The 20,821-nt window shown below is 45.4% G+C and overlaps 3 protein-coding genes across 3 annotated transcripts in view; all 3 read left to right on the forward strand.

The window, feature by feature from the left end:
- The window catches only part of mei1 (meiotic double-stranded break formation protein 1), a gene marked incomplete at both ends in the record, with an annotated part of 62,170 nt that extends 55,696 nt beyond the window's left edge, over positions 1 to 6,474 (forward strand). Inside the window, 2 exons of the mRNA XM_083977723.1 lie at positions 5,555 to 5,682; positions 6,408 to 6,474. Of these exons, the coding sequence (XP_083833849.1) occupies positions 5,555 to 5,682; positions 6,408 to 6,474 (195 nt within the window). The remainder of the gene's footprint in view (positions 1 to 5,554; positions 5,683 to 6,407) is intronic.
- Positions 6,475 to 7,784: 1,310 nt separating this feature from the next.
- Positions 7,785 to 16,961, forward strand: ccdc134 (coiled-coil domain containing 134). Its single transcript, XM_083978139.1, has 7 exons — positions 7,785 to 8,082; positions 11,344 to 11,477; positions 11,644 to 11,765; positions 12,639 to 12,723; positions 13,200 to 13,381; positions 14,615 to 14,686; positions 15,726 to 16,961. The coding sequence occupies exons 2-7, from the start codon at positions 11,375 to 11,377 to the stop codon at positions 15,849 to 15,851; spliced, it is 690 nt and encodes a 229-aa protein (XP_083834265.1). The 5' UTR covers positions 7,785 to 8,082; positions 11,344 to 11,374; the 3' UTR covers positions 15,852 to 16,961.
- Positions 16,962 to 17,059: 98 nt separating this feature from the next.
- LOC310990445 (uncharacterized protein) lies at positions 17,060 to 20,703 on the forward strand. The gene is made up of 2 exons (XM_083977823.1): positions 17,060 to 17,264; positions 17,823 to 20,703. Exons 1-2 carry the CDS (start codon positions 17,255 to 17,257, stop codon positions 19,811 to 19,813), a joined length of 2,001 nt encoding a protein of 666 aa, XP_083833949.1. The 5' UTR covers positions 17,060 to 17,254; the 3' UTR covers positions 19,814 to 20,703.
- The last annotated feature ends 118 nt before the right edge of the window (positions 20,704 to 20,821 follow it).

The following is a 20,821-nucleotide window of genomic DNA, read 5'->3' on the forward strand; positions in this document are numbered from 1 at the left end:
ACCCTGACCGTGCTGCAAGCGTTTCCCCAATAAGTCGATCACTCTGCAAAACATTCTCTCAATAGTGTTATGGAGAGTCAAGGTGTGCTTTGGCAAACTTGATGTGATGTATGTGTGCAGCAGCTTCCTCCATGGTGTGCTGCCATGGACACTGAGCTTCATGCACCATTATTATTTGTGTTTGGTAGCCTCAATAACAGAGCTGTTGATCAGCTGCAATGATTCCTTGTGGCCTTCAGCTGTTGCTCCCTGGTTCTTTGTTAACAGATTATTGTGTTTCGTCGTTTTAGCTGAAAATCCAGGGAGAGAACCACAGAACCAAACCATCTCCATGTACAGACAGTTTGACATCGGGCTGTTCAATATCCAAACTCTTTGAGATGGTGCTCTTACAGTTTCAGCTTTATGCAAAGCAACAGTCTTCTGTAAATCTTATGAGATCTCTTTTGTGAGGCACGTTTTACATTTGCAGAAATGTTTTGTGAAACAGCAGTGCTTTTTAAAAATAATTATTGAAGTGACTGGACTCCAATTAGCTCTGGTTGGTGCTGCTAGGCCAGGAGTTCACATACATTTTCCAACCTACACTGCATGTTTTCAGTGTGCAGAACAAAACAATGATTTGTTCATTATTAGTGAAAATAGATTGGGTTTGTTCACAAGACAAATTTATACATAAATGAAGATAATTCCAACGGCCTCACTTAGTTTTTCTTGCCGCTTTGAAATTTTTATTCATTCGCTATGGAAAACAGCACAGGCAGCAAAATACAGAGACAACAGGGGAAATGTTAATGGGAGAGAGCAGGTTTGTTTATGCAAATAAAATACCAGCGTTTTGCACTGCAGCAGCAAAATGCCAATTTACAACAGTAGCCTCGGTGTGGGACTTCAACTCACTGGTGGTGCTAAGTAAAAAGGCTAAAAGGAGAGATTTAGTTTAACATCAAAGTGATTGGGTGTGAGTGAGACCAACACAAAGTTTAAGGTCAGAGGTCAGCATGTATGCTGTCTTGCATGACACTGTCTTGTGCTCTCCCCACTTTAAACTTTGCTTCCACTCTTGTAGTTGTATCACTTACACTCAGGTACCCGAGTCTACACAAAGGAGAGGCTTGGTGTTATCTAGTAGCAGTTGACATTGGCATTAATTCAGTTACCTCAGCCGTTAGTCCAGAATCGTTGTTCACGTCAGCTCCAATGAGTCCTCATCTGCGCTGGCTAGAGAAACTAGATACTGATTTTTAAAAGCTCAATAACATCCCTATTGAAACTGGCAAGCCGTGTAATTGTGTCTGGACCAATCACCGCAAACAGTTTTGTGTAAATTGCATCTTTCAGTTAAATGTCAGGAGCACGGGCTTCTGGTGTGTTTAACTCTGGAGTCTGTGATTATTTACACACGTTAAGACTGAATGAATTAAGCCTCTTTGTAGCAGACTGAATTTTTAAGAAAATACATTTTAATAGTCCTGAAGTTATTAAATCAGATTAAAGAATACGCATAGGCCTTGTTTTATTTCTGGCTGGCTTCTGGGTAACGCTGAAGACACAGGGCCCAGTGGACTGGTTAGCACTGAGGCACTCGAGGAATAAAAAGCGTTCGGAGCTGCCAAGTCAGAATACTGTTTAAACTCGGTGTATAAATTCTGGAGGGCTGTCCAATTCTGTGAGGAAAAAAAAAGTCCCGACCTCTGTCTCCAAGTATTGATTCTGATGACTGTAAAGCTTTAAGTCAGAGCAGTGTCTGTTCAGTTCTCAGTAAATACTGTATATGTATTTTTTTGCCGCTGGCCATTCGTTGTTAGAAGACTACACACAGTCTCTTCAAAGTAGAAACTGTTTGCATCCACTTTCTGTTCTGCATTTGGCCTCGTACTACTGATACTGGATGTAAACCAAATCAGTTGATGTTAAACAGTTGTTGGTGTAAGGCCTCTATGTTAGTGATCGCAAACTGTTATAGCATATCATTTATTAGTAGTATTAGGAACGGCCAAAAAACATTCTGAGATCAGCAAAATACCAACATGTCGCTGTGAGACTCTGGCTGTTTCTACTGCAGTGTAAACCGAGCCCACAGGGTTTACACGTTCTCCGTGGTGTCTTCAGAAACCAGTGTTGTACAGTTAAGTTCATATGAGTTGCACAGAAATAATATGTCAAAGAATACCCGAGGCGGTGTAGTTTATTGTGGAGCTTCACAAGCATTTAATAATCCCCCCTACCCACCCTCCACCCGTCACATTGTTAATATGGCAGTATTGAATTCAGGAATGTACACCCCCTCCCTCCCCCAAGCAAAAGTGCAAACAAGATTTAGAGAAATTCAAATGAATATTTTTTATGTACAGATCATGAAGGTGAATGAAGAGGAGTGACTGCGACAGAACAGTTTGGATTCATTCTGATATTTGCTCTGCTCAGCTGTGATCACAGCACTTGTCTGGCTCAAGCCTCTTAAACAGCCAGTATCACTCACCAAATCTCACAGATTATCCCCAGAAGAAATATGAACTGGTTCAGGAAGCTCCGTGAAACGCTCACTTCGACAATCAACAGAAGTTAAACATGATGAACGACGCTCACCGAGCACTCTGTCGGGACCGGCGCTCGGCAGTTCCTCTCCCCTTTTGTGCCGATAACAGCTACTGATGCTCATGGCATCAGTTGCTCCATGTCGACAACGACTGCGGCGCATCATTTCTGCAGATTTGTCAGCCGCACATTCGAACTGCCAATCTCCCCGTCCCCGCCACGTCCCCAAAGGTGTCCGTATTGGATTCAGATCTGGTGACTGTGGAGGCCGCTGAAGTGCACTGAGCTGCATGAACAAGCAGGAGTGCAGGTGTTCCTAATAAAGTGCTTGGTGAGTGTGTGTCCTTGCTGTTGCCCTAGTTAGTTTTTTTTTTTTTGCAGCAAATGCATCAAGCCCATTTTGTGTTTGCTGAAAGGTTTTTATGAAACACAGAAAAGCAGCCACATCAGATTGCTGAGCTCAAATCTGGCATCACATACAGGAGCAGAGACACATTTAGTATTCTGGAAGTAGCTCCGGATCACAGGAGTGACAGAATGATGGCTGCAGCTCCCAGTGCAGCGTGTGCCAGGGAATCATGAACTGTGCGAATGCGCGCGAGATGTGTCTGTTTTCTTGTGTAGGTGTGTGCGCGTGTGTGTGTGCGTGCGCGTGCACTGTGTATATTGATATGTGCATTTGTGGAGACACTGAGGCGGTTTAGAGGAGGCAGGGTTCAATGTGACAGACACATTTCTCTTAACAGTCTCAAGACAGTATGATTTTCTTTTCTCCCCTGTCATCTCCTCTGCTCCAATCTGTCTCACACACACACACACACACACTTGAAACTTTCATAGGTTTTGTTGATCTGCCATTGGACCTAAGTGAAGCCTCTGTTCATGAGGAAGTTATCGGGGCACATTTGCCAGTCACCTGATATCATCATATCGCTGTCTTGTTTCCTGCCCATGTGTCCTGACATATCTGTCAACTGAGAGTGAGTGCGTCTGTGTGCGCTCACACCGTTGTAACACATGCATCACTTGCTCTTGCAACTTTAGCCCATGGCTATTTCCTCCTCTATACGTTTGCACACGCTCGTCTTCCTGTCTCTGTGTTTGTGTGTCTGTGTCTGTGTGATTCTGTGGCCAGTGTTAAGTGTAACAGGGGTGAGGCTGCTGCAGCTTGCACCCTGTAATTAGTTAGCTTCCCAGATCAGAGCTGCTCTTTGGGGAGAGCTTCTTTTCATAATTTCTAAAGCTTGCAGATTTCTAATAACTCTCTCCCCCAGTCTGGAGAGAATCTGTCGCCCGTCACTGCATCTGTCCCTTTCATACTCGTCTATATAACCAAGCTTTCACTTGCTAGCTGTTCCTCCACATATTCCTTTGTCTCCTCTTTTACTCTCCAAATTGTTCTCACCCCACCATCTCCGCTTCATTCACCTCCGTTTCCCCCTTTTTGCACTTCTCAGTTAGTGAGCAGTGTTTGAACCGTTTCTTTATTCTGCCCTTTCCTTCACCCGCCTGCTCCTCAAAATATCATCCTCCACAACTGCTCCCAGCGTTAACTCTGACAACACTTGTTGTCTATGAATCTTTATTGTCTACTCTCTCTACCAACCAAATGTATTCAGCTTTAGTAATCAGTTTTTTTATCTCCTCAGTTAGCTGCTGCCTTGTCGGAGTCATATCCAAAAATGGCAGCTATCAGAGCGGTGTGAGTGAGCACTGACACGGAGGGAAACCAGTTGAGTGATATTCACAAGCCTAAAGTATTGATGTAGACATTAAACATTCTGTTTGAACCTGCTGTAACTCCATCAATTTTAATCCCTACCTGTTCACTCCAACTCAAAACCCACACCAGTCCAGACCAAAAGATTTGAGGAGTCTTTGATCACCTGCAGCCGTCGGCTTCGTCACTTAGTCCAGGATAGGAGGAATGATGATGATGAGGATGAGGAGGGAGATAATGATAAATTGGTGACAATGCTGGAACAAAACATGTGCTGGTGCAGCTCACAGTGTTACTGTAATAGTGTTACAAAAAGATTCATAACTCGCTCATGACCCACATGTATTTTTTAGACTTTTTTTTACATTATAATTAATTTATGCTACTTTTGTGTAGAGCAGATTTAGCTCAGTGTTCGACACCGTGGTGAACATGTGGCCGTCGTTCACACCTCAGATCTTCAGGATGACTGTAATGATCAAAACCTTTAAGTTTGTCTTTGAACCTGCCTGCGGCCTGGATCAGTGGCAGCTCTGCGTCGGAACCAGGCGACTCTTCCTGAACGAGCTCGTTGCAGCAAGTCGATCCGACTCTGTGTCCCTGTGTTGTGCTCACAGCTGCCGGAGACGCTCGGCAACCTTTTACCCTTTAGTGTTCTCTTGCTCGTCGATATATTCTCTACAAAGTTTTCATTTTCTTTATGCTGCGTGCGTTCGCTGTCCCTCATGACTTTAAGTTTGCAGTTTACATCCACAGTACGGCTCTATTTGCTGCTCCTCAGCCTTTCTTCGCATTTTATCTACTGCATGCGCCTCTGACAGCTGAAATAAATAGTTTCATTTTTGCGGTAGAAGAGGTTCCTGTCTGGCTTACTTATTTAGCACTCTGCAAGTCCCAGGTGTGTATATGTGCGCGTTTGTTTGTGTGTGTGTGTGAATTGCTCAACAAACCAATTTGCCTGTTTTCAGCTCGCTACGTACACTGTTTTTAAAGTGACTCTGGTAAAAATGTAATTTCTATAGTTTTCAGAAACGTTATCACACACTTTGGAACAAAGGCCTTGGACTTCTTTCTTCTCCAGGCGTTTTACTTTTGTTTTTATTTTTCCGGTTCTTGTTTTATCCTCTCATAACACTTTTTACTGCCCATTAACTTAAGTGTTAATATTGGAAACGCGTCGTCTCCTCTTTCTCTTCACTCCTCATTATGCTGCTCCTCTCCCCTGGCCCGTCTCTCCTCTCTCCCATCTTTTACTCAACAAAATAAAATGCTCTCTCCTGTTGTGTGTTGATGCAGATCCAGAGCAGCGTCCTGCAGCCGCCACCCACAGAGCAGCACAGGCAGAGAGTGAGGGACATGATGGAGGCCCTCGCCCCACAGTCACCAGCCAAGAGCCGCAGCCCCAGTCTGCCTAGCAACATCCTGTATCCCTCACCTGAAAGTGAAACCCACCCATACGCACCCCTGAACGAACACTCTTACACACTGAAATAGCACATACAGTATAAAGTGCAAGCACATGCACTCTGGCCTACATGTGAAGTACAGCTCACGCCTTGCAGAAACCTCAGACATGCCTACATAAGTGTGAGTAAAAGCGGCAACACCTATACGTGCACACACACTGTAAGCACACCGTGAGTGATAACCATGCTGATGCCGTACCTCGGTGTCAGCAATGCATCTTTATTGATTTTCTCTGGCAATTTATTGGACGCCTGTGTTGTGCTTTTCACTTAATCTCTTTAAAGGGTGTCGCACAACAGAGTCATTACTGTATTTCAGTCAGTCGGTACTTAAAGGCTCTCTACATCTGTCATGCTGATTGACTCTCTTTTACACAAACAGTCCTCCTTTCATCCACCCACTCGCTTGTTTAGTCTGCGTACATCAGCTCAGTTTGATATTAGCTCTGTTGCCTACTATTATATAAAAACTATATTGTCATATCATTGAAAGTCAACAGACACACGAGGAACAAGTGGAGCAATATGGACTGGGACTGAAACAGTAGTGTGAATACGAAACATGTTCATGTGTGCTTCACATTCAAGTTCAAGTTTTAATATTGTTCTCTTTCAAATATGAATTTTCTATCACACAACTGCTCTGTCACTATGCTTTATTGCTTCGTGACTCTGCTCTGCAGGCGTGTTGGAGACGTGTCCATCCGTCTGTCTGACTTTACACAGAGAGCAAACCGACGTTACCACTGACTGACACATCCAGTTTAGAAACGAAAACATTACCAGTTCAAAGTTTCTTTTCATTGTTCCTGCTCTTCTCATAAAGCAGCACGAGTTCCCGCCTCGACTCTCGTCGCAGTGAAATCATTCAAAGCATGTAACTGTTCTTCAAAAGCAACTGCATCTCTTCAAATCAGTTTTAAAAATCATTTAATTATCCAGTAATGAAAAAAAATCAGTTTGTTCAGTTTGTGCCTTTGTTATTAGTCAGTCTATGTATGACACGATGATACTGTTGACACTGGCTGTCTGTGTTTCTTAGACCACGTCAAAGGCAGTCACACACAACCTCCTCATTTTGGGTTTTTTTGTGCTCATAAAAATGTGACTTCTCGAATTTTACAACAGTGGTGGTCAAGGTGAAACTTTAGTGCAGAGATTTATAATTCAGACGGCCAAGTTATTTTCATGGTTTCTGTTGAGTTGCCTTTCTGTCAAATTAAAAACCACTGTAAAATGAAAATACTACTTGTATTGCTTGTTTTTCCAAGGCATCTCGTGGGTCTGTGAGGTCGTTACTTAAACGGAAAGGACACATTGACTTTACAGTGGCACAAAACAACTTTGTTTCATGCAACATATGAAGATTAATGTACATCCCATGTGGATAATCCCCCCCCCCCCCCTACAGCCCACTCCTCAACTTCTGTAGCCCAGGGAGAAGGCTTTGTCCCATTGAGTGTTATTTTCGTACACCTTTACAGTGTGGCTCCTCACAGGTCAGTGGTGTGATGACAGACATTGACTGTGATGTGGAAGTGGTGTTGAAGTTTAGGGGAGCAGCTGTTTGTGATGAGCTTTGGGGAAAATTGTGCAGAATAGTTTTAATTTCTTTTTTCTTTTCTAAGTTTCAGTTTTCACTATGATGTCAACTTTCCAGTCAAAAAGGCAGCGAGTCAGTCTGAGGGGTCATGCCTTCTTATGTGTATTGAATTCAAAGTGGTTCCCTCTAAAAATACACATCAACCTCAACCACTTCCTTACCTAAGAGTCTGTTGCACATACAACAGAAAGGATCCCAGGGTAATTTTAAACCTCTCTATAATTATCGCTCCGTGTGTATTTCAGAGAAAACATATACAGTCCGGAAACGTATTGTTTTTTAATGTGGTATAGGCGAGATATTTCAAAGGAAGCGCACATAGGGAAACGAAACGCGGCCTGCCCCGTGCCCCGGCGGTGTCTCTCTCTAAATCTTCCGTGCGGAAACACACATCCTCCTCCTCCTCCTCCTCCTCCGTGCTCAGCGCCCGCCTCGCTGTCATTCGTCCAAGGCGAGCCAGCCGGTGCGATCGTGGCGCCGGCGGAGTGGAGCAGCGAGAGCCGCATGTAAATGAACACCTCCACCTCCGAGCTGCTGTCTGTCACCTGAGGATCCGGAGCGGCACATTGACTCACTTGTCCCGTCCAGCCCCTACAACAACACCACCTCCACCACCACCAGCAGGAGAGCAGCTTCAGCGGAGAGCCGACCTTAAACGTTTGGCGTGGGGATTAAACAACAAAAAAAAAAAAAAAAAGAGGAGAAACTGCACTACTTTGGAGCGAGCCGCTGCCGTTTCTCTCCACAGTAACACGGTGAGTGATCCGCGAGTTTCTGTGTCCAGCAGCGCTGTGTGTGTGTGTGTGTTTGTCGGTCGGTCGGTGGGTCGGTGGGTTTGTGCGGCGCTGACCGCTGGAGGAGGAGGATGGATCCGGGGGTCGCACAGCTGCGGTGACAGACAGCCGGGGTCTGTTTGTGGAGCAGCGACTTCACATACTTGGTTAATTCCTAAAAGCTCACCCCCTTCCTCCTCCTCCTCCCCCCCCCCCCCGGAGAAACCACATATAGGACATGATTTTGATATATTGCGGAGTTGGTGTGCAAGACCACCAGATGTGATCTTACATCACAGCTTCTTATTGAAGGAATAATTGGCTGCGTTGCAGTTTGAGCAAAATGAACTCACCATTGCCCACAGACTGGAGGGGGGCGAGGGTGAGGTAGGGGACATGTAGTCAATTAAGCAATCTGTAATTGATGGTTCACATGACAGTCTTTTACCAGGACTCAGCCATCATCAGCACCATTACGCATGTCCGCGGCTCTGCCTCTGCATGAGTGATGATAGTGGGGGGAGAGCGAGAGAGGGAGATGATGTGTCAGTCCTTGAACCTCAAACCTCCCACTGCACAGCAGGCGGGCAGCCTGAGGGGGATCTGGATCCAGTCCTGCTGCACATCCTGCTGTCTGATCGGCATCTTTCTTTCCCCTGTCCTCTCTGGAGTAGCTTTCACCACAGGGGTCAGTTTTTCCCTCTTGGCTTTAATGTCACAGAGTTGGTTGATTGGTTGCTGCTTGGCACTTTGGACTGTTTCCTCACTGGTGATTGAGGATGTTTTTTTTTTCCTTTTTGTGTAGTTATTTATTTCATTTTTTTCCCCCTGGCCCTTTTGGGAGCACAGAAATATATGCATCATATGGGATGTATTTTTTTCCCAACACCTCAGAGGATTCATACGCAGAGCGGAGTTATCTCCACAGGTCTTTAGTATGATTAGATATGGGAGCCTGCTTATCTGACAAAGCTGGAGCGTGGATCTTCCCACACAGGAAATCAAACTTCAGCCTCTCTGCCACGGGAGATTGTTGGCTGAGAGCAAAAAATCTCCTCCAGCCAAGAGATTTATGTGGGCTTTACACGGCTACAGCGAGGAAACACTCCTGCCTTCAGACTCACACCCCCCCACCCACACTTCACCCAACCTGAGTTGTCCCCAGTAATGGACCAGATCTCAACCAAGCTGGAGGAGCAGGCTGTGGGGTCGGCTGGAGGGGAAGCCACCCGGTCCAGGGTTCAGTAGGACAGAGGATGGAAACACAACACAGCCCCCCTGCGCTGCGGAAAGGTGGAGGATGGAGGGATAATCTCCTTCGCTGCAGGCAAAAACCACTCAGATGTTACCTTTAGTGGTTCCTCTGTCCAACGTCTTGTTTCCTTCCCGAGCAGCCCAGCGTGAGGTCGAGGGGGGAGGTGGGGGGGCACTCTGAGGGAATATTGTTTTGTGTCAGTCACTCTGATTTGGTCAGGGTTGAGCCACATCATGTAACCTGATCTGAAAACGTGAGTGCTTTCCTACGACTTTGACTTTCTCAAATGATCACCCTGTGTAATTAGGGCTTCCTGCTTACAGTTAATGGATGCATTTAGACCCCCATCTCTGTTGCTGCCCATGCCACATTAGAGATGATTGATCCCCCCTTAATGTCCCTCTTTACGCTACTTCTTAAAGTCTCAGCACTCTGCCCTGCTACACAGAAACGTTATCAACTGCTGGATATATGTGTTGACTGCATTAAATCGTGCCGGCGGCGATAACCTTTCTGCTCATAAATATCTGTCAGAGCTGCATGGCCGCCTGCTTGGAGGCACACAGGAGCATCAAATAACCCGATGAGCGGCCGCCACAAGAGAGACCAGGCAACCCCCCCTTCCCTGGCTGTTATCAAGAAATACTGAGGCTTTCGACCAGCACTTAAGGATATTTAGTGCAGCATTTCTCAGAAAGCTGGGAAGCTACCCAAAAGATGTTCCCAGAATGCACAAATTGGCCTTAATCGAACATTGTCTTCACTCAGCTGTCCTCAGGAACACTTGTTTCTGCTGACTCTGGTTAAAAAAAAAGCAGGAGGAAATAAGTTGTCTTACAATTTTTATCTTTGAATAAGAGACTTCGATGACCACAGAGACCACAAATTGAAACCAAAGTAGGTCCAACAACAGGGAGTTAAATCTCTTAGTACCATCTTTCAGGGTCTGGAAAAATAACTTGAGATCCTCAGTGAGACAGGAGGAGCCTCGTGCTTCTTTCAGGATGCGCTGCGAAGCCGAGGCTGTTGTTGTCAGACAGGAGGGAGGTTTTAGTGAGACGTGATGTCTGTTGGGTCGCTGTTATCATGGTGTACGTCTCGGAGCGGGCGCGTCTCCCCTCTGATTCGAGTGAGATCCTTAAGGGGACAAATTAACATTCACACCCCGAGACGTTTGCTCACTTCCTAGTCCTTCAGCTTCAGGAATCGGCAGCCGGGCTTGTAAAGATTAATTCTGTCTGTGCAAAATAAAGTCCCCGGTGCTCATTATCCTCTCGCTCTGCCTCGCTCTCCTTGCACTTGCTCTCCTGTCTGTGTGTCTTTTTTTTTCTTTTTGGTTTTATCATCGTGTCTTAGCAAAGGTAGATGAAATATTCACCAGGAAAGCTGTTGTTTCCTGCAGCGTCTGGCCTTCCAACTTCTCAAACCCACCGCCCACCCTCCCCCCTCCAATCCAATCCAATCCAATCCAAACGCCTGCTCATCCTCTGCCTCCTGTCCTCTCCCTGTGCGCCCCACACCCCCATCCCAGCCCTAGGGGGAGAGGAGAAGAAAGAGCAAAGAGCAGCTCTGGTACAGAGATTGTAAATGTTCCCCTGGGGATTTTGCAAGTGGCAGGCATCAGATGTCTTTTAAAAGGAACAAAAGCAAGTCCCTCTATTTCACATGTTCCAACAAGTATCATAGGACAGAGAGAGAGAGAGATAAAGAGAAATAGAGCAGCTATAGAAGGATAAAAAAAATGTCCTCATGAATAAAAAAGAAAGTATTTCAGTGAAAGCCTAGTTTCCAGATGAAAATGAAATCCGTATCAAAAGGAAACATGTTCAGCATGACAGGCAGAGATGGGAACATGTTTGTTTTGAGGGCGAGATGTACAGCCTGTCGTCTGTAGCCTTAAATGATTCGAAACCGCACAACTCTGCCAATATTTTTGACGTTTTAACAATGTGATGTGCATCTCACGGCTTGTTATCTCCTGTGTTCAGACGGGTGCCTCTCTGCCGCCCCCTGCTGACCATGCAGAGCGTGTGTGCAGTGGTCGTGGCGCTCGCCGCAGCCGTCCTGGGCTCAGCAGACTCCGACACACACCGGCCCAGACACGACTCCAACCTGGAGATCTGTATCCTTTCTGCTGCCAGCGGTGCAGAGCTGCTGTCAACTAATGCACACTTATGAGTACATATCCATGCATCCCAGTGTAACACATGGACGATATTAGTGAGCAGATATGTGAGTTATGTCCACGTGGAGAGTGTGTGTGTTTCCTCCTGACCTCCTCTTGTCAGACAAGCGGCTGTTTGAGACCAAGAGGAAAGATCAGCTCAACGCACTCAAGAACCTAGTGGAGCTGAATGACATCAACCAGCAGTACAAGATCATAGATATCATGCTCAAAGGGCTCTTCAAGGTAAGTGTGTGTGTGTGTGTGTAGTCTGACATTATATGCTCACACAGTCCGTGGGCAGCAGCAAAGTCAAGCACAAGTATAAGGAGAAAGAAAAAAGTTATTTCCAAGAGCTCAACCTTCTTGTGCTCTCAGCAGATCGGGGGGGATAAGAAGGTTTTCCAGCCCAACGGAGAATCAAAGGCTTCAAATCCAATGATTACATTCATCAGCATGTTTCCTCGCATTAATTTGAATGTTAAATCAGACTCTGCCTCTCAGAGTGCCATTCACTCCCGCTAGGCTTGAGGGAGCTCAGCTTTACAGTGCATGCCTCCGTCTCCCAGAGGACAGTTATCTATGCATCTGCGCGCCTTCTCAAGGACAACACGCTTAGTCAACCTTCAGCGGCGCAGGAATGCTTTGTCAGCATTCCTGTGCCGCTGCTGTGTGTTTTGTGCGTCTTTTCTTCACTCCGCCTTCGCAGACACTGACTCTAATCTCGGTCGACGTTCCGTGTTTTGCTGAGATTGCCTGTAAAAATTTTTGCAGGAATATGAGAAACGTTGCATTTAATCTCCCGTCTCATGAGATGCATCTTGTGTCTGCGGATGCCGTGATTCTGTTTGACACAACGTACAAGCCGCGTGTCAGTCAGGCAAGTTTAACTTCACCAGATAAACCGCTCCCTTGGCCCACTTCTCGCTTCAAAACACCATCACCCACCCGCTCGTGTTGCTCGCCCTCACGGAAAGTGGTGTGTAACATATCATGAGGTAGAAATGTTGCTCAAGCCTCACAGAGTCTTATTCACTTCCATTGCCACGGCAGCTTAAATTCACAGCACATATTGTAAATAACCTCTCTCTCTCTCTCCTTCTCTCTCTCTCTCTTAAGGTGTTGGAGGACTCCAGACAAATCCTAGTTACAGCCAACATGCAGCCTGATGACCCCTTCCCCATGGACGATAAGATCAAAGAAGGTCTGATTGGCTTTTACACCTCAGCTGTTTCATCATTTCACCTTTTTTTCTCTCTCTCTCTGTCTCTCTTTTGCTCCACTTTATATAAGTCCCTTTATTTAGCAGCGTCTCTCTCACTTTGATTCTGTCTCCATCACCTCTGACTGGTTTGTCTTATGCTCCTTTATACATCTCCAAAAGCTCCACCACCTCTGTCAGTCTCTCTCATCCTTATCCTCTTTGGGCGCTGGCGGCTGCCAATAATATCAGCGCGCTCCTCTAACGTCTGTCTGAATGTCGTGAACATTAGCTTCCCTTCTTTCAGGCTTATTCAGCCCGCCGCCATCGTTTGAGAGTTCCCTGAACAAAATCAACCACCACTTGAGCTTCTGTCTTCTTTTCTTCTCTGTGTGTTTTCCCAGCACAAATGTTTCTTCAGACTGATTCTTCTTTGTCTCATTTTCTCTAATCAAACTTCTCTTTATAAACCTCTGCAGCTTATTCCCACGTGGTGGAGAACACAGCGTTTTTTGGCGACGTGGCGCTGCGCTTTCCCCGTATTGTCCACCATTACTACGACCGGAACTCTGACTGGGGTGGTCTGCTACGCTGGGGGCTGAATTTCTGCAACCTGACGGGAGTTTTTACAGGAGGAGCCCACCAACACGTCCTCACACTGGTAAGGCCGGACAATGAGCCACAGCCGTCCTACTCATAACTAATGCGGCCTTTCATCAACAGGATCATTGATGTTTTGTGCCTTAAGGTCATAAAAAAATGATCCAAGCTTTCATGCCGCCTGTAAAACCTCTTCTTTTCTCTGTCTTTCACCAAGTTCAGAAAATATTTGTGAGATCTCCATTCAGCAGTGCCGAACAGAAAGAACCAGTGTTGTTAAGATAAAGCTTCTGAAAACATGTATTTCAGAGCGATGTTTCAGGCTAAAAGCAAAGGCCTTGAAAATACAAACGTTTGCTCATTCTTTCAACTTGTGTCTGTATGTGAGGTTTGCGTGGGTTTTAACATTGATGTCTTATTCAGCTTAGTTTCTTTTTGCATTTTTTTTTCTAAATTTGAAACCTGAGTAAAAAAGTTAGATTTGATGACGCACTGGACTTTTGCGTCGAACTGAATCATTGTTGGATTAAATGGTTATACCTCTGTTGTGATGTCTAGAATTCAAAAGGTGCAGAATTCAATTTAAGTGCAAAGTACTTCTCTCTGCAGGGGGGGGTATTGAATGTGGAAAACACTGCAGTCAAACAATGCAGCCCAATATACATGCATAACATAACGCACAGGTGTGACAGGTGTATTGAAATGTAAGATCCACCATAGTTCAGGTTTTCTAGTAAATATGGAGATTTTAGTACAACCTCCTGTCACGTCACTGTACAATACATCCTTGGTGGCAGCTAATACCTCTCTTGTATTGGCTGCAAATCACGCCATTTAGCAATATATGCGTGCATGATGTATTGTCACCGTAGAAACTTCAAAAAAAGCAAGCAGAAAAAATGGTATTCTCTGTTTAATGTGTGGGTTAATGAACTAAACTCTTGAAGGATTAATCTGTGACCTTAGCAATGCGCCAAGAGGATTATATAGTGGATTAATTCTGAGACCTGAAGCTGTAGCAGTTAGCACCCTCTAAGTGTGCATCCAGCCCTCACTGGCGCCGTCAGTAGCCACGCTCTTACCTTCTGTTCATCCCCTCTTCAGTTCAAGTTGCTCAAAAATAAGACACAATACCTCACAGAAATGGAGATCTTTGTCTGTATCCACTCCTCAAATTGCTGCATATTGCTTTTGTGCTGCAGAACAAGTGATGAAACGATGTCTCATTTTCATTCCTGATCTCTTTTGCCCTCTCTTCTTCTCTTCCTCTGTGCTTCGATCACTTATCTCTCAGATGTCACAGGAGCTGGGAATAACAGAGAAATCCCCAGATTTTATGAACCCATACCGCACCGAGAGAGATGATGTGAGTAAGATGTGTGTATGTTGTTGTTGCCCACCCTGCTTTATTTTGTATCATCACACACAAATGGTGACAACTCTTTCTTTTTTTTAAAAGTATTTTTGGGGCATTTCTACCTTTTAAAGGGGTTAGCTACAAGTTTAATTCCTCCCGGCCAGTTGGTGTCGCACTCGCCCGCTCTCGCTCCAACCTTCAATTGTATGGGTTGCCAGGTAACGCCCATAGGGAGCGGCTGGTAGCTAAAGCTAAGCTAACGCTATTGACAGTGGACTGGAAACACATCTGAATCATTTCACACTAACTCAACTGCAGACGAACCCGACAAACCTGCAGCATCACGCCTGCACGGGAAACGTTACAGTACCGGCTGACCGTTAGTTAGCATTAGCATTAGCACGATGCCATTTCTCCACTATCACGATCTGGCCCCCCCTAGCTCTGCCTCACGTGACACCAATATATATAACGTTACATACCGTTGGTGGAGAAATAATTTCATGCCAACGTTGCCAACGTAACCAGATGTAAATATTTATATATTTTGGACCCGTCAAAATTTATAAAGCAATTATTTATATACTATTAAAAAAAAAATCAGTAAAATTAATAATTTTATTCACCACCCCTCTAGACGTTCTGTGGATGTATTATTTTTGAAACATTATTCGCTTTGATGAAAAAGTTGTAGCTATAACCTTTAATCGATAGGACAGATAGGGCACAGGCAGGGAGGGGGAATGTAGGCCACCGGGAGAATTGAACCGGGGCCGGCTGTAGCCTCTGTATGTGGGGCGTCTGTTCAAACCACTCTTGATGTGTCCCCCATCAGCCATTAGCAGTCCACTGACCCCCCCCCCCCCCCCCCCCAGCTGCCACTAATACTCACCCAATGACAGCCCTATAACACTCTTGGTACCCCTAAGTCACACTTTTTTTAACCTGTGACAAAAACATAGTGCAAGAGGGATATTCACACACACACGCATCAATCACATAGCCTTAATAACAATCTGTACGTCTCTGCCTGTCTAATCTGCTTCAGGTGCTCCACACTGCAGAGGCTTTCCAGAAGATCCTGAGGGAGGAGGAGAAGAGGAGAAGGAAGGAGGAGAAGAGGAAAGAAATCAGGAAAGGCCCTCGCATCTCCCGCTCTCGCACCGAGCTATAGCGCCGCCCTCAGTGTCAAGGCAGAGAAAAAGAAGAGGGACGAAGCAAACGCACAGTCCACAAGGGGCGGCTTGACTTGTAGACTCAGATGAGAGTGATGGAAATAAAAGCTGCCATCACTTGTACAAAAGCCAGGTGCTCTGTTGAAAAGAAGAGAGGAACCCTCAATGTGACACAACAACGTAAAATGGAAGTGGATGTTAGTCTGTCAAACGCCTGAGTTACTGTACGCAGTTACAGTGATTAGAATTGGGAAAAGCTATTATGCTGTCTAAGAGGTAACACATGTCTCTGGAATAGGAGCTGATAAGGGAAAATCATTTTTGATAACTTGAGGATTACATAATTGTACTTTGGAATATAAGTAATTTCAATAAATTTGCTTCAGAACTTTGCAAAACCCTACTGTATCGTGTCTGGTCTAGATTTTATGTGTCTAAAACCCAAACGCTTTGTGTGGTTGCCAAAATATAAATTTGACCTTATTTCATTAAAATACGGCCTGTTTCTGGTTAGGTTTTGAAGTTTGATTTACTAATGCCAGTATAGTTTTATTTCAGTGTCTGTATTTATTTTTTCCTTGAATGGAGACCTTTGGGAATTGGCAGATTTATGTAGGCTACTTGTTGCTTCTCCATGTTCTAAGGATACCTCTTATTTTGTTTGCCCGACCAATTTAAATACTTATTTTATCACCCTCTGATGGGATCATAAGTGTATTTTCCTTTTACATATTTTTTGCTACCATTAGTCATTCCTTTTGAAACCCATCTCTTTATTTGTTTCACTTTTTTGATCCCTAGTTCATAAGTATTATTATTATTATTCAACCCTTTTGAAAAGATCTGTCAACCAGACAATACAGTATGTGAGTCTTGGTCTTCATCCTTCACCTGTTTCTTTCTTGTTGTTTCATATTGCTTTTCTTTTTTTCAAGTCATTTTCTTTTTATCTTTGCTGGAATTGGACATTTTAATGGTCAATGGAATTGAAATTGATGTAATTTTAAAATAGTATTACGACTGTTATAAAACTATATGTATATTCAGAGAAATAATATCATTGCTGCAGAATGAACAAAGCCATTTTGTTATCAGATTTAATGAAATAAAGTTACTCTGATCTGTACAAAAACTATAAGTCTCATTGTCTCACTGTGTGCGTGCGTGCGCGCGCGTGCGTGTGTGAGAGAGAGAGAGAGAGAGAGACATTGAGGTGATGAGATCAGCCGACAGAGGGCAGACAGCAGCACCAAAACACTTTGTACCTAAAGTCTAATGTTTTGTTTTGTCTGAGCTGTGTGTGTTGAACATGTAGCTTTAGCTTTATTCAAAGTTGGTGACACAGCTTGAATGCAAAGAAGAACCGACTCACTATAGAGAATAACAAGACGCCTCTGATAACATGGACTCTGGTGAGATAACTGTCTTCATGTGATATTTAACTTTTGTTTGTGTCCTAAATTAGCGACATGCTAAAGCTAGCTGAATTAGCCGTTTACAGTCAAAGTTCAGTCAAACTGCTAAGCTAACAGCAGCTAGTTAACGGAGGGGCTACGACGTCGTATTTAGGATTAAAACTTGATCTCTGCCGTCGATGTTTGATTTCTATTTATGTTTTCGGGTCGTTTTATCATTGGGTTGTACTTGAGTTATAAATAACATCTAATTACCGAGCACGTAGCTAGCTAACCTATTCAGAGAGGGTGTTTTGTTTTTGTACAGAAGCTTCCTGATAAATACTGACTTGACTGGGCTAGAAAACGTGTATTGTGCTCATTAGCAATAGCCAGTGAGGACAATAAGAGGCTCTGTTGCTGTCCTTAAATAATGATGTCTGTGGTTTATGTGAATACGATTCACTTAACCTGATCGGAGCGGTTATATAGCTGTTATATCAACCGCTCTGAACCTGATAATTATCTCTAAGGTTTCCATTTTAGTTACACAGAGTCTGTGTTGTGTTTTTGCAGTGGAGAAAAAGGAGCCAGTCGATATGGAGGGTGAGAAGGAAGGGGATGATCCTGACACCGGAGAGAGCGACGAACTCAGGCTGGTCCTAGTGGGAAAGACTGGAAGTGGCAAGAGTGCATCTGGAAACACAATCCTGGGCCGGAGGCACTTCCTGTCACAGATCAGCGCCAGCTCCGTCACGCAGATTTGTGAACTTGGGAGCTCCCTGCTCGTCGAGGAAGAGGCTGCCGGCCAGGCTGTCGTGGCACAGAGGAGGATGAGGAGAGTCACGGTGGTTGACATGCCAGGGTTTGGGGACACTCACCTCAGCGTGGAGCAGATTTATGCAGAGATAGCCAAGTGTGTGTCTCTCTCTGCCCCCGGCCCGCACGCTTTCCTCCTGGTGGTGCCGATAGGGCGATACACAGACGACGAGAACCGGGCTGTCTGTGAGATGGCAAAGATATTTGGAGAGGATGCAGTCTGTCATCACACAGTGGTTCTTTTTACCAGAGGTGATGACCTGGAGGGTGTAGGGATTGAGGAGTACCTACAGAAGACCGCACCTGCTGGGCTTAAGGCTCTGATTGACAGGTGTGGGGGCAGGTACCATGTCCTCAACAACAGAGACCCCAGCGACTCGGCGCAAGTTAAAGAACTCTTGATGAAGGTGGACGGGTTGGTGAAGCAGTCAGAAAGAGGGTTTTATACCAGCACTGTGTTTTTAGAGGCCGAGGCTGCAATCAGAGAGGAGCAGAAAAAGATGATGAGCGAGCGAGAGGAAGCAGAGGGGGAAGAACAAGGGGGGAATAACAGCAACGTGGAGGAACAGTCGAGACTTGTAAAACGAAGAAAGTGCGACCTAGAGTCTGACGGACAGGGAGGCGGTAATAGAGGGTCACAAAGGTTCAGCAGGAGAGAGTTGGAGGGAGGAAATGAAGAGGATTTTAGGATGGAGCGATGGACAGAGGAGAGCAGAGGCGGTGCTTTCAGCTTCCTGAGGAACAGAGTCGAACAAGGCAGGCACAGGGGCAGCAGCAGCAACAGGGCCGTCAGCAGGCGACAGTCACTTCGTTCATCCCTGATTCGCATGAGAAGGGAGGCTGCGCTCTCTGCTAAGGTGTTGGAGAGGGTTAAAATCTTGGTAGCTGCTGGAACTACAGGCATGGCAGTTGGGGCGATGTTCGGGGCAGCTGCCCCCTTCGCAGCCGCAGCTGGGGCTTCCCTTGTGGGAAACACAGTTGGTTTCGCTGCAGGTCAACTAGCTGGCATGTCTGTAGCGGGAGGCGCAGGTGTTGGGAAAGCTGTGGGAGCCATAGTGGCAGCAGCTACGGGGAAGACTGCCGTGGCCCTGGGGGCAGCGACAGGTGGAGTTATGGGTGGCTCTGTAGGAGCTATTGTTGGAGCTGGGCACACCACACCCAGGGAGGGCGCTCTGGATGCCCTTGAGCAGGTTAGTCTCATGGGCGTGTCTGCTGTCGGGGTGGCGACAGGAGTGGGGGGGGCCTTAGGAGCCGGGGCCGCTTTAGGTGCAGCTCTGGAGGGAGCAGCCTTCAGCACAGCAGCCCTCGGTGGAGGTGAGGCCGCAGCAGTGGGAGCAGCAGGTGCAGCCAACGCTTCTGTTGTTCAGGGTGGTTTAGCTTCAGCAGCAGGGCAGCACGCAGTGGCCACTGTAGCTGCAGGCTCTGCGACGCCTCAGTGCGCTGCAGCAGGGGCAGCCCTAGCTGCAAATGTCCCAGTAGCAGCTGGGGCTGCCGGTGTGGTGTGTGGGCTTGCAGGGCCGAGCGCGGTATCCGTGGCCAGCAGGGTTACATCAGATCCTTGGGGAACCGTGACGGCAACGACACGCATCCTGAATGCAGTGGCTGAGATTGGCAAGGCTGCAGCAGGCATCGCCCTGGCTGGTGGTCTGGTAGTGAAGGTGGTAAAGGAAAAAGTCAGATGTGGCACAGCAACAACAGAAGCAAGCTACTCAGAGAAGAAGTCATATGAGATCTACTGGAACAAATGAGCACAGGCGAGAAAGGGAGTTATAATCCAATGAATGAGATCATATTCATACTTTCTCCTCCCTCCCTGGTGAAAGCCTACACTCCACAGTCGCTTCACTCAGTGAGGGATGTTGCCATTACCATGCAAATGTAAACCACCTCAAATAGGCAGAGGCAGTAGCTCGAGCAATGTAATATAAGATAATGTACGATCAAGAAATTGCACATTCTTACTGATAAAAGAAAGAAGAAATTCTACTTGCAAATGCTGGGTGGAACTATTGAAGGCTGGTGACTGAGTTCATTGACATTTGCAGTGCTGCGTGGGATGACTAATAAAAGGATATTAGGTACACAGTCTTGTGATACCTTTGATTTCCTTCTTTTTTCCAAGCACCGTTTTTAACTAAATTGACTGTGTTAAGGTTGTGACTCTACTTTAAGCTGGTTGGTTTTGAGCTAAACCTAAAATATTCTTATTCTAATTTTTATAAAATTAAGAAAATAAAAGGGACGTCCACTTAGGGGGGCAGGCCTGCTGCAAACATGGTCCATCACAATTCAGCTGTGTAAACTGACATAAGATGAATTTCATAAAGGTTTTTTTTTTTTTGGCCTTTTTAGACAAACAGCACGCTTTAAGCAGAAAAAAAAGTTATTGTTAGCACTTACTTGCATCGTTTGTTGTTGAGTGCACATAATGTATTTATGTAATGAATCTGATTTATTATAGCAACGGGTGATGAAAATGAACACAAGCACTGAACTACAAAGTATTTTAAATCTTCAAAATGTTCACATCTTGTCATATATTAGCCAGAGGAGAGACATAAAGTATTAGCACTTGTTTAAACAGTTTTCAACTGCTGTAATGTATCACCATTTCACTTGTGTGATTATGAACAATAAAGACAGTATTCTTCCATGACTGAGCATTGTGACCTTATTTCCTGCCCTGAGTTGTTGTTGTCAGTTATTTTTCTGTCAGTACATCAACTGCCACAACTGTGGTACCACAGCTTTTGTAC

This window comes from Trachurus trachurus (genome assembly GCF_905171665.1).
Source record: "Trachurus trachurus genome assembly, chromosome: 8".
In the NCBI taxonomy this organism is placed as follows: Eukaryota; Metazoa; Chordata; class Actinopteri; order Carangiformes; family Carangidae; genus Trachurus; species Trachurus trachurus.